Source organism: Syngnathoides biaculeatus, chromosome 9 (genome assembly GCF_019802595.1).
Source record: "Syngnathoides biaculeatus isolate LvHL_M chromosome 9, ASM1980259v1, whole genome shotgun sequence".
Lineage (NCBI taxonomy): Eukaryota > Metazoa > Chordata > Actinopteri > Syngnathiformes > Syngnathidae > Syngnathoides > Syngnathoides biaculeatus.
Window position 1 is genome coordinate 22,929,231 of NC_084648.1, and position 15,392 is coordinate 22,944,622.

At 42.7% G+C, this 15,392-nt stretch overlaps 2 protein-coding genes and 1 non-coding gene across 5 annotated transcripts in view; 1 reads left to right on the forward strand and 2 right to left on the reverse strand.

Annotated features, from left to right (window-relative positions):
• The window catches only part of LOC133506337 (uncharacterized), a 52,627-nt gene extending 37,407 nt beyond the window's left edge, over positions 1 to 15,220 (forward strand). Inside the window, exons 1-2 of one of the 2 annotated variants that reach the window (XM_061830380.1) lie at positions 5,077 to 8,687; positions 11,342 to 15,220. In XM_061830380.1, the coding sequence (XP_061686364.1) occupies positions 11,678 to 13,060 (1,383 nt within the window). In that variant the 5' untranslated portion in view covers positions 5,077 to 8,687; positions 11,342 to 11,677 and the 3' untranslated portion in view covers positions 13,061 to 15,220. Of the gene's footprint in view, positions 1 to 5,076; positions 8,688 to 11,341 lie in introns of those variants that run through there. The other variant, XM_061830381.1, reaches the window with a different exon arrangement.
• The window catches only part of naf1 (nuclear assembly factor 1 homolog (S. cerevisiae)), a 47,268-nt gene that overhangs the window by 26,723 nt on the left and 5,153 nt on the right, over positions 1 to 15,392 (reverse strand). For both annotated transcript variants that reach the window (XM_061830383.1, XM_061830382.1), the window contains exons 2-3: positions 4,859 to 5,070; positions 4,658 to 4,775 (exon numbers count right to left, since the gene is read on the reverse strand). In XM_061830383.1, coding sequence (XP_061686367.1) covers positions 4,658 to 4,775; positions 4,859 to 5,070 — 330 coding nt within the window. The remainder of the gene's footprint in view (positions 1 to 4,657; positions 4,776 to 4,858; positions 5,071 to 15,392) is intronic.
• On the reverse strand, positions 7,927 to 7,999 carry trnat-ggu (transfer RNA threonine (anticodon GGU)). Its single transcript has one exon. It is a non-coding gene; the product is annotated as a tRNA-Thr (tRNA).

Sequence of the window (15,392 nt, forward strand, 5' to 3'; positions counted from 1 at the left end):
TGCAGCTGTATCACACAAATCGTTAAAAAAAAGAAAAAAAAAATCATACATTGTGATTTCTGGATTTTTCTTATAGGGTTCTCTTTCTCTCTCCCTCCCTCTCCCTCTCTCTCTCTCACAGTGGACATGCACCTACGATGAAAATTTGAGACCCCTCCATGATTTCCAAGAGGTAGAAATTGCAATATAGCGGGGTGTTCAAATACTTACTTTCTTCACTGTAGCGAGGGTGGATGACTTCAAATACTTCGGGTCAACAATCCAGAGCAACGGTGAGTGTGGGAAGGAAGTGAAGAAACAGGTCCAAGCAGGTTGGAACAGCTGGCGGAGGGTGTCTGGTGTGTTGTGACACAGTCTCTGCTAGATGAAGGGCAAAGTTTATAAAACAGTGGTGAGACCGGACATGATGTGTGGATTAGAGACAGTGGCACTGAAGAGACAATAGGAATCAGAACTTGAGGTGGCAGAAATGAAGATGTTGAAGTTCTCCCTAGGAGTGAGCAAGTTGGATAGAATTAGAAATGAGCTCATGAGAGGGACAGCCAAAGTGGGATGTTTTGAAGGCAAAGTTCGAGAGGACAGACTTATATGGTTTGGACATGTCCAGCGGCAAGAGAGTCAGTATATATTGAGAGAAGGATGCTGAGGATGGAGCTGCCAGGCAAAAGAGCGAGAGGAAGACCAAAGAAAAGCTTGGTGGATGTTGTGAGGGAAGACATGACAGCAGTTGCTGTTACAGAGGAAGATGCAGGAGGTAGGCTTACATGGAAAAAGATCACACGCTGTGGCGACATCTAATGGGACAAGCCAAATTGAACGGAACAACAAAATAGAATTAATCAAAATTACAAACAAAATTTTGTGTTTGTCTTTTTGGACTATTTACATTTGTCTGATGATGGTAAAAATTTAAGTGTGACAAAGATGGAAAAAAAAAAAAAATCAGGAAAGAAGCAAACACTTTTTTTACATCACTGTGTCTGAGTCATGGCAATATAGTCACAGTTTCATGATTGGGTATGAAAGGATAATCCCCGAAAGGCTCAGTTGTTCACCAGCAAGGATGGTGCAAGGTTCTCTTCTTTGTGAGGTCCGTAATATGATCAAAAGATGAAGAGAATCTGGAGAAATCTCTGCATGTGATGCCGAAAACCAACATTGAACGCCCGTGACCTATGATGTCCAAGGTAGCAATGCATTAAAAACTGGCACAATTCTGTAATGAATCTTGCCACATGGGCTAAAAGCATAAGTAACCCATTGTCAGTTAACAGTTTATTGCTACAACAATCAAACCAAGTTGAAACTTTTCCATGCTCAGCAAAAGTCACATCAACAATACCCAGAAGTAGTGCGGCTTTTCTGGACAGCGCTCATCCGAGATTGACTGAGACAAACTAAAAACTGCCGCAATCTGATGGGTCCATCGATGTACAGTAATTTCTCGAGTATAATGCACCCTTAAGTATAATGTGCACCCCCAAAGTTGACCTAAAAAGAAAAAAAAAAAACCCCAGCAAAATCGTTTTACCAATGTACAATGCGCACCACCAATGCAACCCATATGCTCAATATATTAGGAATTATCTGTATTTTTATTTTGTTAGGTTTATACCTGTATTGTTTTTTTTAAAAAAAAAAACTGTCCGTACAAAAACTATTAATAATAATCATTGTGCATGTGCTGATGTAGCGGTAATCTATAACTCTGGAAAGGCCACCGGCCACGCTTGTCCTGGTCCCTGTAATTGTCAGAACAGAATCCCTCAACCAACTAACCAACCAACTTCCTTTTCTTCTTGTTCTTCTTCTTCTTCCGACGAAACTGCTTTCCTCCTCTTTTTTTGTCTTTGACCTACATTATCTGAATTTCTACCTACGCCTTGCAGATTAACAGTTCTGGGGGCGGGTGAAGGAAGCCCGGGCCATGACCTAACAGTTATGGAATTCATGTGATGAACGCTCATATAAATTTGGCACAGTTTTACACCGGATGCCCTTCCTGATGCAACCCTCTGCATTTAACAGAGCTTGGGACCGGGTGACAGCTTGCACAATATTGTGCTGCCTAACGGGCTGCAGATAAGCGCAAAAAAAAAAAACCAGAAAAACTCAGCACATATGGTACACAAATAACATTATTTGTGTGGAATAAACTTTTACACTGTTTAACTTAAACATTTTTTTGCATTAAATATTTGTGCAAAAAACATTTGTGCATAATGCAGTTCATCCTCTATATTACATACAGAGATGAGAATGCCAAATGAGAAAAAATTCTGAAAAGCAGCTAGGGGTCTAGGGGTCGCAGGCCCTCAGCGGGGTGCAGGCGCAGTGCCCCGTTGGGGGCCCAGGGAGGCAAAGCCCCCAGAAGATAAGCTATTTTAGCAATTTGTTAGCCCCAAAACCATTAATTTCAACACTGAATTTAACTATTTGTGGAAAAAAATGTCCCTTGTTTGGTGCTCTACCAGTACAGCAAAAATTGAAATATCAGTTTCATTTCTTCAATGCTTGAATTATTGTACTTATTTGAAGCACATTACATAAGTTTCACCATTTGCCATACTTCAGAATGAATTTTCAATCTCTTTCACTGTTTAATATGGATACACCATTATATTTTCTTTTTGATATGCAGTCAGTTATTCATAGATTTAGTATTGTGTACAGATGAAGCACAAGTTTTTAGAACAATATGAATAAAAATTACTTTACCACTCACTCAATCTTCATCCTTTTTTTCCAACACTTTCACCATCGTAAAACTTTGAACACACTGTTGCTCAGTTCGCGCTAAGTCCCACGCACCATTACTTGGCTAACTAACAAGTTACACTGCGATTTCTGAGAACCGAGAACACATGTGCACGGCAATGGTGAAACTCGATTAACCACTAACTCGATTGGATCGTTATACTGTATAACTCTGTTGTCCAATCGAGTAATCTGCCGCAAACAAGTTTTAATGTTTATGTCGTAAAATGCAAATATTTACACTACCGAGCAAGTTAGAACGGCATATGATAGTCGTGCTTGTGCTAGCACTAAGATGAACTTGCAGCTCGGAGCCCACCACCGAGAGGCACGATACCCTACCCCTACCCCCCCACTCCTGAAATTTTCTCAACGGATTTGCGCTTATCGCGAGAATGGTCATTTTGGTCTGAAAAAGTCGGAAATCCGCCGATCGGCGGAAAATTCTCATCCCTGTACACATCCTTGGCCAAGACTTCAAAAAAAGCATCTGACTCATCCCCAATCTGTAAAATATCCATCGTAGATACCTTTACTGCATCACTGTCTAACTCATCGATGCCTTGGTACAGTTCCGGTGCTTCCTCCATTGAGTCATGAACAGTGATCCTATTTTGCTCCTACAGCATGGCATCCTTTGTGCCATCCATGGCAGTAGTTTGAGGTCACGTTGTTTTGATACTCACCTGAAGCCACTGAGGCGAACTATCGTTGTTTCGGACTGCAACACTACTTCCAGGTTGGCGGCGTCATCGGCACGAGTGATGACATTTCTTTTAAAAGAAGTTGCACAACTAGCTGTTATAGTCACTTTTTGTCTTAGTTTAAGTTAAAAAAACTCAGGGGCAGTCATTTCTGATCTTTGATGGAGTAGCAATAAACATGTTATGCTAATGATCGTAAAACGCAACCTCCCCAAGGAGCTCAGGTTGGGGGCACACGTTACCGTAATATATATAAATGTGCAACATAAGACATTGAATATTTTATTGAAATGTATACCTTTTTTAACACTCTATGGACCAGTATCCGACATACAATGTGATTGTATTTTTTATTTTTCATCCATACCTAAATATAATGAGCTCTACTAACTTTTTGAAAACACTTTTGGATAAATGTGTGCATTATTTGAGAAATTACAGTAATTGCGTTTGAAAATCATCAATGTGTCCTACGGGTCAAAGAGAAAAAAAGGACCAGATTGTTAACGCAAACTTAAAATAAAAAACAAAAAAAAAAACAGGATCTGTGATATTATAAGGCCATGATGGGTAGCTTGCACAGTTGTGAAGGCACCATTCATGCTGAAAGGAACATACAGGTTTTGGAGCAAAATATTTTGCCATCAAAGCAACATCTTTTTTAGGGCTGTCCCTGCTGATTTCAACAAGATAATCCCAAACCACATACTGCATGTGTAACAACTTTGTGGTTTCGTAGTAAAAGTGTGCGAGTGCTAGATTGGATTACCAGTAGTCCAGAAATGTGTCTGATTGAAAGTGTGCCAAAACAGACTCTTGTGCTGCTGAGCTACTGATGTTGTACATCACGAAAAGAATAACAAATTCAACAATTCATGTTCTCAGTTCCCAAGTGCTTTTTGAGGAATGTTAAAAAAAAGTGATGTCCCTCTGTCCCAGCGTTTTGAAATGTCTTGCAGTCACCAAATTCAAAATGTGTGATTATTTGCCCAAAACCCCTCTCCCTCCAAAAAAAGGGTTAAAGTAAATTCGTTTGAACACAAAACGTCTTCGTTGTGTTATCAATGGTGCATGGGTGGAAAAGGATTTATTTCCAATTGGTCCATTGGAATTTGAGTTTCTAGATAATTTCTCAATATGGTACTTCACAAATTGAGCACAAAGCAATACACGAAAAAAAAAAAAAACCCACTCACCTCAAGTAAAATTTCATCTTTAGTTTTAAAGGGAACTGCTTGTCTTAAGCCCTCATCATCAACAGTATTTTCAAAAACAGGGGAGGATGAACAAGAGGAGGATAAAGAGGAGCTTTCACTAAGAACAGAAAAAAAAAGAAAAATCATTTAGGTTTTATATTTACAATATTCAATCCCGAAGATGAATTATAGTTTTCATACCTATCTGAATCTTGTGAAACTTCACCACCAAAGCCTTCCTTGTTACACCCATTGACCAAGGATGGTTTTGCTGCAGCAGACACTGTAGGCGCATGTTCATGTAACTCTGGATCCTCTTGTGATATAACTGGAGTTTCCAGTTGAAAGGTCATGTCCATCTCATTAGGGGACTGTTCCATCTGTTGGTTCTCTTTCACAACCATTTTGTTCATCTGGAACAATTACCATTAAATAAAATATACATGCAATCAAACACAAAATATTGAGACCAAAAATTTTTGTGACCGAATTGTCGTCCATACTGTGTGCATGTGTGTGTGTGTGCATAACACACACACACACACACACACACACACACACACACACCACACACACACACACACACACACACACGGTCTCTGCTAGACTGCATGCATGGAGCCCGGTTGTGCTCTCTCAGCAGTAATGTTGAAACTATCAACGAGAGTGGATAGGGAAATTATACAGACCCGATTAAATGTTCTAGTTTTATTGCAGTTATTTGCTGGAATAGAAAGTAACAAATCCAGAGGAAATGTATTTGGTCTATTATGAAAATGTAGCTAAAATTTAATAAAATTTTTTTTTTAATTCTAAACACAACAGAAATTAAATAAATTAGCACCAAGTGCTCATTTTCTTTGTAAATTGGAATGCCTCCCGTTTCAAACCGAGGCTCTGTTGAAACTGCTTCCGTGTGACGTCACACCTAGACAACCCCAGTAAACAATGGCTTCCTACATCCGACAATCATACACGTGAGTGGTATCTAGAGGAGATAGTAGTGGTGAAGAAGTTTTTATGGAATGTGTAAATGCTACTGGCTTCCTGTGCATGCATAAAAGATCACATAGATTTCAGAAGCAATGAGTGTTTATTGAACTCCGAGGACATGGAAAACAGTGAGCGGCTACACATAGACTGCTGCAGGTAAATAACTAGAACATATATAAGGGACCCAAGCCATAACACCTAGGAGATGTGTATGCCCCTACTCGGCATAGTGACAAACAACCAATAATTTACAGAATGCTCTGTGGAAGATATAGGAACTGAAGGAGAGGATTTTTTTTATTTTCCCCATGTTCAAAAAACATCCCATGCAGGTGTAATTCAACCATATATGTTCGAACCGGTGTGACGGTCTGAGGGTCAAATGCAACATAAGGACGGGATTCGGTGAGACCTGACCAAGTTGGCGTGGCACTACGCACCCAAAACACAGACTGGTAGGTGCTTCAAGAAATCTACGTACACCTTGTTGGCGAAATAATCTAATTCAAACATGTTTAAACGTCTGATGGTGCTTCCACACAATAGTGAGTCATTTGTTGTTGCTGTACTAGCAACTGAGTCGGCGTAAAACAAAAATCTAAACTGTCGGTCTACGTTTAAAGATTTAGGCTGTATTTTAAATAATGCACCTAACACTTGAGAGCGCACACCGCCATAGTCAAATTTCAGGAAGACCTCAGCGTCAACAGTACACTAACTTTATATAGTGTCCAAATTTCGTCACCTCCTAAACATCACATGGATATGGATAGTAGATGACATATCTGTATCGATATTGTAGTTAAATTTAAGACAAGGTAAGATACTTGTCAATACTAAACAATTGAACACGTATGTACTTACTTGCTACTTGCTTGTTTTCAAAGCAGTCCTCTGTGAAATGCTTGGAACATATTACTGTCCACTTTGATTTGTAAGTCCAATGCACCCACTTTGTCTCCACAAACCTGGTCCATAACCTGCCTATCTTTTCATGTTTCAGCCATTCATGTAAACTGACAGAGTCAGCGTTTGACGCAGAACAGCCGTATATGCAACACGCTTAATCATTATCGTTGCTAATCGTTTTCCCAACTGAGGACCATTGTCTAAGATTTGGAGGCGCTGATTTTCATCCCAGCCGCTTCACATTGACCTTCACACTCCAGTGAGAGTTCAATATCGTGGCTTCATGAAGCCAATAAAACTAGATTTTCAAAAACAAGCGATCAATACCGAGACCACTAAATTGAAAATTCGCCCCACCTCAGCCGTACCTAGAAATGTCTGTAAAAATTATGAACAGAATTGGTGAAAAAAAAAACTACATCCTTCAATCGTGCAGAACTCCTGACACACTCCATCCACATAAGGTGTAACATTGTCATACAGTGAAGAAAATAAGTATTTGAACAGCCTGCTTTATTGCAAGTTCTCCAACTTAGAAATCACGGAGGGGTCTGAAATTTTCATCGTAGGTGCATGTCCACTGTGAGAGATAATCTAAAAAGAGAAATTCAGAAATCACACCTTTTTTTAATGATTTATTTGTGTGATACAGCTGTAAATAAGTATTTGAACACCTGTCTATCAGCTAGAATTCTGACCCTCAATGACCTGTTAGTCTGCCTTTAAAAGTCCACCTCCACTCCATGTATTATCCTGAATCAGATGCACCTCTGTGAGGTCGTTAGCTGCATGAAGACACCTGTTCACCCTATACAATCAGTAAGACTCAAACTTGTAACATGGCTAAGACCCAAGAGCTGTCCAAAGACACTAGAGACAAAATTGTACAACTCCACGTGGCTGGAAAGGGCTACGGAGATCTTGATAAAAAAAAAAAAAGTCCACTGTTGCAATCATTAGAAAATGGAAGAAGGTAAACATGACTGTCAATCTCAATTGGAGTGGAGCCCCATGCAAGATATCACCTCGTCGCGTCTCAATGATCCTTAGAAAGGTGAGGAATCAGCCCAAGACTACACGACAGGACTTGGTCAATGACCTGAAAAGAGCTGGGACCACCGTTTCCAAGGTGACTGTTGGCAATACACTAAGACGTAATGGTTTAAAATCATGCATGGCACAGAAGGTTCCCCTGCTTAAACCAGCACATGTCAAGGCCCGTCTTAAGTTTGCCAATGACTTCTTCTTCTTTCGGCTTGTCCCTTTCGGGGTCACCACAGCGTGTCATCTCAGATGAACGCACATATATGTTTGGCACAATTTTTACGCCGGATGCCCTTCCTGACGCAACCCTTCTCAGGGAGTGGAGGCCCCAGTGGGATACGAACCCACAACCCCTGGTTTACCAAACCAGTGCTCTAACCACTGAGCTACGGGGCCTCATTTAAGTTTGCCAATGACTATTTGGATGATACAGAGGAGTCATGGGAGAAGGTTTTGTGGTCAGATGAGGCCAAAATGGTACTTTTTTTTGTCATAATTCCACTTACCGTGTTTGGAGGAAGACAAATGATGAGTTCCATCCCAAGAACACCATCTTTACTGTGAAGCATGGGGGTTGTAGCATCATGCCTTGGGGGTGTTTTTCTGCACATGGGACAGGATGACTGCATTGTATTAAGGAGTGGATGACTCTGGCCATGTCTTGTGAGATTTTGGGGAACAACCTCTTTCGCTCAGTCAGAACATTGAAGATGGGTGAAGTAAGAATAATTTAATTGTGTTGTTTTTCCATATTCAAAAGATGTTTCGCAATAGCTTCGACTGTTTCGCAATAGCTTTGTATAACCAGCAATGTCATAAAAGGATGTTTGGATAACCAGCAATGTCATAAAAAGATATTTATGTTATATATGATGTTGAGCAAAGCCTTTTGTTAAGAACAAAGATAGCGTGGCGTCAGGCGGGCTGAATTGGCCACTCACCCCTCCTTCCGCACACGCTTAGAGTATAAAAGGAGAACTTTGGATACTCTCGGTAGAGTCTGCCGCGGGTTGCGTACGGACGCCCAGCCGGTATTGAAGCTCGCTCTACCTGGAGTGTTGGCTCTCCCTCCTATTGGCGCACGGTAAGAGCTGGATATTCTAAGAGCTGGTTGGATATTACTTAGCTTCATACCACGTGATTTGTGCTTGTGCTTGTGTTACCATTTCTGTGTGGGACCAATAAAGTGCCAATTGTTGGTAGCCAGAAGTGTGTCTTGTCTTCATTTCTGAGTGCCTATCTCCAACGATCCTATTAAAATTTGATACTGAACTCCTGAGCGAGGTATCAGAAATGTTTTAAAACATTTTTGGCGTTGTCGGCAGGATCGCGGAGAATACATTCAGAAATGGCTTCTTGCTTTAAGAGCAAAACTGTGAAGGAGGCGGAAGTGGCCTCAAGTTTTAAGTGTAAAACTGTGAAGGGAGCGGAGGTGGCTCCCAATGAGGATGGTGTCTCCGACTGGGAGAGCCTTAGATTTGAAGAAATAGGGAAACTCCTTAGACGGTACGGGGGACGCCCTAAACCGTGGATAGGGGATATTCCCTTGGTAACTCCACCACTGCTACAGCGCATGTTAAGCAGGGTGGATGTGAGGGACAAAGCCCCACTGGGTGGCGTCCGAGAGATGTTGTTGATTTTTGCCGAAGCCTGGAAGGAAAGAACAAAGGCTTTGGATAAAGTGTGCGCTTCTGAAATGCAAAAAGATAAAAAGATAGCGCAACTTGAAGAGAATATTAAAGAGCTTGAATCTGACCAAGCTAAAGCGCAGAAAATGTTAGAGAAATCAGTGGCTTTTATTTCTTCTATGGCGCGCGAGAAAAGTAACAAAAGACGGCGTCGCATCGACCCAAAACAGGTCCGCTCCTTCGCTGTGGCACTCCAGGAAGACTGGGAGCCAGAGGGATGGAATGGCGACATATGGGGAGATGGCGACATGCAATATGGCGGGGAAATGAAACCTCAACCGCTGTACCCACGACTTGGACATCTCCAAGTTAAACCCATCTCGCGGAGACGGGAGGAACAGCATGTTGTCTTGCCCGTCTTTGAAGAACAGTGAGATGAGAATAATGTTCCTATAGTTGATAGGGAAGGAAACCCTATAATGAGGCGAATAGAACAGCCTCGGCCGCCGCCCAGAATGACGATAACAAAAGAGGACTTCTCTCAGGAAGAGATAGCCCATTTAACATCAAAGTATCGACAAAAGCAGGGAGAACCAGCTGATTCTTGGCTCAGGCGGATGTATGAGGAAGGAGCTGACGCCATAGAGCTTGACTCAGAGGACTTTTCGCGATTTGGAGGATTGAGTTCAGATTCTCGAATGAATGCCGAGTTCCGTGCAAACGGGAGAGCAATGGCGGTAGGTGATTCTTTTTCACTATTTGCCTTGTATGCTATGACAGCGCAATCTGTGTATACAACGTGGCATGATTGGCCCAAGATCAAAAAGCTTTGGGTAACCATCCGCGACGCAATTCACAGGATGGGGAGATTGTGTACGCGCGAGTCGATATCGCGAGCGGGTCATGCTTTTATTGATGAAACAGCAGTGCCAAAAGGTGGTGCGTGATGCAATGATTCGAGACGCACCCCCCCCACTATAGGTCTGCGATACTTACCATTTTGTTAGGAGCCGTCGATAACGGCTTCAGTGACGTGAAAACGCGCTTGTTGGAGTTGGCGACTTTGGGAGATTGGGGAGACACAGTACATCAGGCTCGCCCTGAGAATTACAGGTCCGAAAAAGATGGCAGACAACCGCGCGCGAAACCGCCCGAAGGCGGGAGTAGTAGGCGGGAAATGTGGAAAGCACTCATTGCAGCGGGAGTACCGGCAGAAGAAATTGACGGACTGCCCAGAAGTGCCTTGGCTGCAAGATGCAAACAAAGGGGATTGAAGGTAAGTTGCTTGAGCAAGGAATCAAAGGGAAAATCAGAAATTGCTCAGCTGGCCACCATCTTAAAGGGAATGATGACGCCGGCAGCTCAACCAACAGCCCCTCCCTTGGATGCATTTGAGGATGAAGAAGAGGAAGAGGAAGATACAGACTCAAGCGACGACATGCTAGTAGACACAAGAGGCCCCAGCTATGTGGCTGCTGTGAGAAAGGGCCGAGCGAAACCCAAGAGTAAGGGGAAAAATAAGGACAAGAGGTCACGTACCTTTGACCTCCTCAGCTAGGATGGAGGCCAAACTCAGTCAACCAGCCAGAACAAAATTGTCAATCGATGGTCAGTTGGGGACATCAGACCCCATGTTCAATTGGAGACGGAAACCCTGATAAAATGAAGGGTGAAAATGTTCCACTGCGAGGATTGGGGGGACAAATTGTAAATGGAAAAGCAGTAATTCTTCCATTGAAAATTGGGAAAATGCCAATACGGAAATTTGAAGTGGTCGTCACCCCCATCCCAGAGTGGATAATTGGAATGGACATCCTGGCTGGAATGACTTTGTATTTGAAAAAAGGTAAATTTCAATTTGGAACAGGAATTGATGTGCAGACAATATTGGTGGGAAAGGTAAAAATGACACCGTTTCGCATATCTTTGGGGAAAATGCAATCAGGACCTCCTCGAGCGGCGGAAATTATAGCTCAGGGGTCTGATGCAACAGTCAGCGTGTTGTATCAAGGACAGGAAAAATGGGTAAATGTACCCATCAGTAAATGCTATTCGTGAGAAGACTAATCATGTTTTCTTTTGTCAATAGTGGTAACCATATCTGTTGCAGCTTGGTGTGTGCTTGCTGAAGTGGGAGCTGCTGATTGGACGACCCTCGACGGTAGGACGCAGCTATGGTCCGACTCTCCTGGGGAATGACCGAAGGTCATGTGTGCGAGAAAAGCCAGTTCATCGGGATGATACGGAGAATTTCAGTCAACATTACCTGTGATCTTCCCATGATGATACGGGGGAGTAAGGTGACAGTCTCCGCTTCCTCCGCCACGTGTAAGTGGAAATTGGACGAATTTCGCTATAGGGGGTGTCATGCTGATCATCGAGGAACGACTTGGACGGCATTGCAGAAGAGGATTTCACCATCAGGGAGGTTGGGGATGATGGTGATATGAGGTGGGGGTATGATATGACAGTCATTTCTAAAGAAACAATGACGCCAAAAATAACTCAAACACACTTGACTCCCATTCTTGACACCTGTACACACCTAGCTCAAGCAGTGGTTGAAACCAAGATACACTGGACGATTCACTTTCCCCCGATTCCGATATGTAACAGAATAAAAAGGGCATGGTATGATACTTTGTTGGGGGGAACGGGAACTGTATTGGTATTGGCAAATACTGCTGATAATGAGGTAACTAGAACCATGCTGTCCAATACTGGAGAACACTCTGCCAGGGCCTTGCATCAAGTAGGGGTTTGGCTTCCTAAGGCTCTGGTGGGACAAAAAGAAAATGCAGAACTTTGGAAAACAGTGTTTAATTGGGATATCAAATTATGGTACGAAGCAGGGGAAGTGTTTCAGAACTTGGAAAAACAGAGTAGCTGGACAGTATGTAGTATTCAAACTCTACACGCTGCGGCTCAAAAAGAGTCGTTTCTAAGGATAGTTACGTCGGGAAATTATCAAGAGTGGCGGAAGGTTTGGAAAATTTCCAACTCTTTGTGGTTGACATTACATCCCGAACATACCAAATGTGACAAACATAAATGTACGGGGTATTGGACTCAGTACAATGTGACGACAACAAAGGTGGTTTGTAAATATCAAGTTTTGCCTATTATAACGACAAGTGGATATTGGTTTTTACACATGGACGGAGAGTGGTTTGAACCAAAAACCAACAAAACCTTTAAATCAGATTTATGTGACTTAACAGACCAAGGGTTGGCTTGCAGATTACAACATGCGTACTCGAATCCGTGCCTAACCGACTCAGAGGTTGTACTTTGTGATTGGACTAGGGAGCCAGCCAGAGAGATGATGTGGCAAGTTGGACCGCATACTCTCTGTGTGGCTACAACACAAAATAACTCACAAGTACCTTCGGTTCCTTTTGTAGGATGCCTTCGAGATGTACACATATGGCGCTGGGGAAACATGACGTATCGTTTGACCAACTATTCGGAGTCCCACAGGTTGACTGCGGTCCAGTGGGAGGTACTACGCTCCCCCTGGTCAGTGTCTCTGGAACGATTCAAATGCGCATTGGAGAGTTCTACAGACATCCAAAAACTCATCGAGTCACATGCGTCTAACATTTCCAGTCTCATGGTGTCAACTCTGGTAGTAAGCGGGGAAGTAGTGCATGCCGCTAAATTAGTACAACAGGAGTCAGCTCATCATTGGTGGGACATCTTCACAGGAATGTCCTCCACTGCGCGTGCTACTTTCGTGCCACCCTTGATCGTGGGTAATGATTGTTGTTTGTGTGCTTACGCTATGCAATATGGGAACTTGCTATTATGTGCGACGCATCCGGCTTGAGGTAGAGAGGGAAATATATAAATCGCCTATAATCAATTGCTTACATTTTGAATGATGGAAAAACATCAAGAGTGGAATGAAGTAAGAATAATTTAATTGTGTTGTTTTTCCATATTTAAAAGATGTTTCGCAATAGCTTCGACTGTTTCGCAATAGCTTTGTATAACCAGCAATGTCATAAAAAGATTTTTATGTTATATATGATGTTGAGCAAAGCCATTTGTTAAGAACAAAGATAGCGTGGCGTCAGGCGGGCTGAAATGGCCACTCACCCCTCCTTCCCCACACGCTTAGAGTATAAAAAGAGAACTTTGGATACTCTCAGTAGAGTCTGCTGCGGGTTGCGTACGGACGCCCAGCCGGTATTGAAGCTCGCTCCACCTGGAGTGTTGGCTCTCCCTCCTATTGGCCCACGGTAAGGGCTGGATATTCTTCTAAGAGCTGGTTGGATATTACTTAGCTTCATACCACGTGATTTGTGCTTGTGCTCGTGTTACCATTTCTGTGTGGGACCAATAAAGTGTCAATTGTTGGTAGCCAGAAGTGTGTCTTGTCTTCATTTCTGAGTGCCTATCTCCAACGATCCTATTAAAATTTGATACTGAACTCCTGAGCGAGGTATCAGAAATGTTTTAAAACAATGGGTCATGGCTGGGTCTTTCAACATGACAATGACCAGAAGCACACAGCTAGTAAAACCAAGGAATGGCTCCGTAACAAGCATATCAAAGACCTGGCAGTCTCCAGACCTAAACCCAAGAGAAAATCTTCAGAGCAAGCTGAAACTCTGTGTTTCTGTCTGATCTAGAGAAGATCTGTGTGGAGGAATGGGCCAAAATCCCTCTTGCAGTGTGTGCAAACCTGGTGAAACACTACAGGAAACGTTTGACCTCTGTAATTGCAAATGAAGGCTACTGTACCAAATATTAACATTGGTTTCATCAGGTGTTCAAATACTTATTTGCAGCTGTATCACACAAATCGTTTAAAAAAATAAATAAATTGTGATTTCTGGATATTTCTTTTGAGAGTATCACTCTCACAGTGGACATGCACCTACGATGAAAATTTCAGACCCCTCCATGACTTCTAAGTGGGAGAATTTGCAATATAGCAGGGTGTTCAAATACTTATTTTCTTCACTGTATATCAGAGTGAACTCAGGACCAACTGCACCAGCCTGTGGTCTTACAATGAGCTTGAGGATCTCATCCCGGTCATGATAGTCAGTGTAGCTCTGGCTAGCATACCCAGGTCGCATAGTTTTGCAGCCCGCCAAAAAAATGCCACCCAACACCATTACTGACCCACTACCAAACCATAAATTGATGCTGCAGTTAAAAGAACAGTGCCAATGGGATCTGCAGGCTTTGTCAAACGCCTTTCACATGTGGTCAAGATGAACCTGCTCTCATCCATGAAAAACAGAGGGAACAAATGGTGAATCTGCCAATTTTTGTGTTTTCTAGCAAATGCCAATCCACTTGCACTTGCACAATTTTGGGCTGGGTGTACAGGCCCCACTTGTGGATATCAGGTCGTCATACCACCCCCGTGGAGTCAGTTTCCGACAGTATGAGTAAAAATATACACATTAGTGGCCTGCTGGGGATCATTTTGCATGGCTGCCGCAGTGCCGCCCCTGTTCTTCCTTACACAAAGGACCGAGTAGCTGTCTTGGTGCTTGGTTGTTGCCTCCATCGGCCCCCCTCCACGTCCACTTGTATACGGGCCTGTATCCTGGTATCTCGTCAATGGACGCAGCACTGTTCTGAGAGACACCAAACCCTCTTGCCACAGTTTGCATTGATGTGCGAGCCTGGATGAGCTCAACTACCTGAACAACTTCTGTGGCTTGCAGACACAGCTCCATGCTACCTTGAGGTGTGAGACCACTGACAAAATGTAACATGACCCAAAAAACAACTGGAAGAAATAAGAATAGAGAAACCGTCTGACTCGCAAATCTGCACAGTCCAGCATGAAAAATCTGGCACGTAAAATTTGTTACGAGTAGAAATACTTAGATATTGAAAGAGGTCGCTTATTTTATGTAGTCTTGACATTATTTTATTGAGAGGAGTGTTAATTAGTGATGCTTCCCATAACTGTTGAATACCCGAATGTATTGTGCAACCATGGTTATATAAGTTGTTTTTCACTCACCTGTTTTTCACTCACTTGTTTTTCTGGTCAAGACGTCTTGACCGTTTCACTATCGTGTTCGCATGCATACACTCACTTGTTTTTCGCATATAAGTTGCTTTTCACTCACTTGTTTTTCTGGTCAAGACGTCGTGACCGTTTCACTATCTTGTTCACATGCATACCA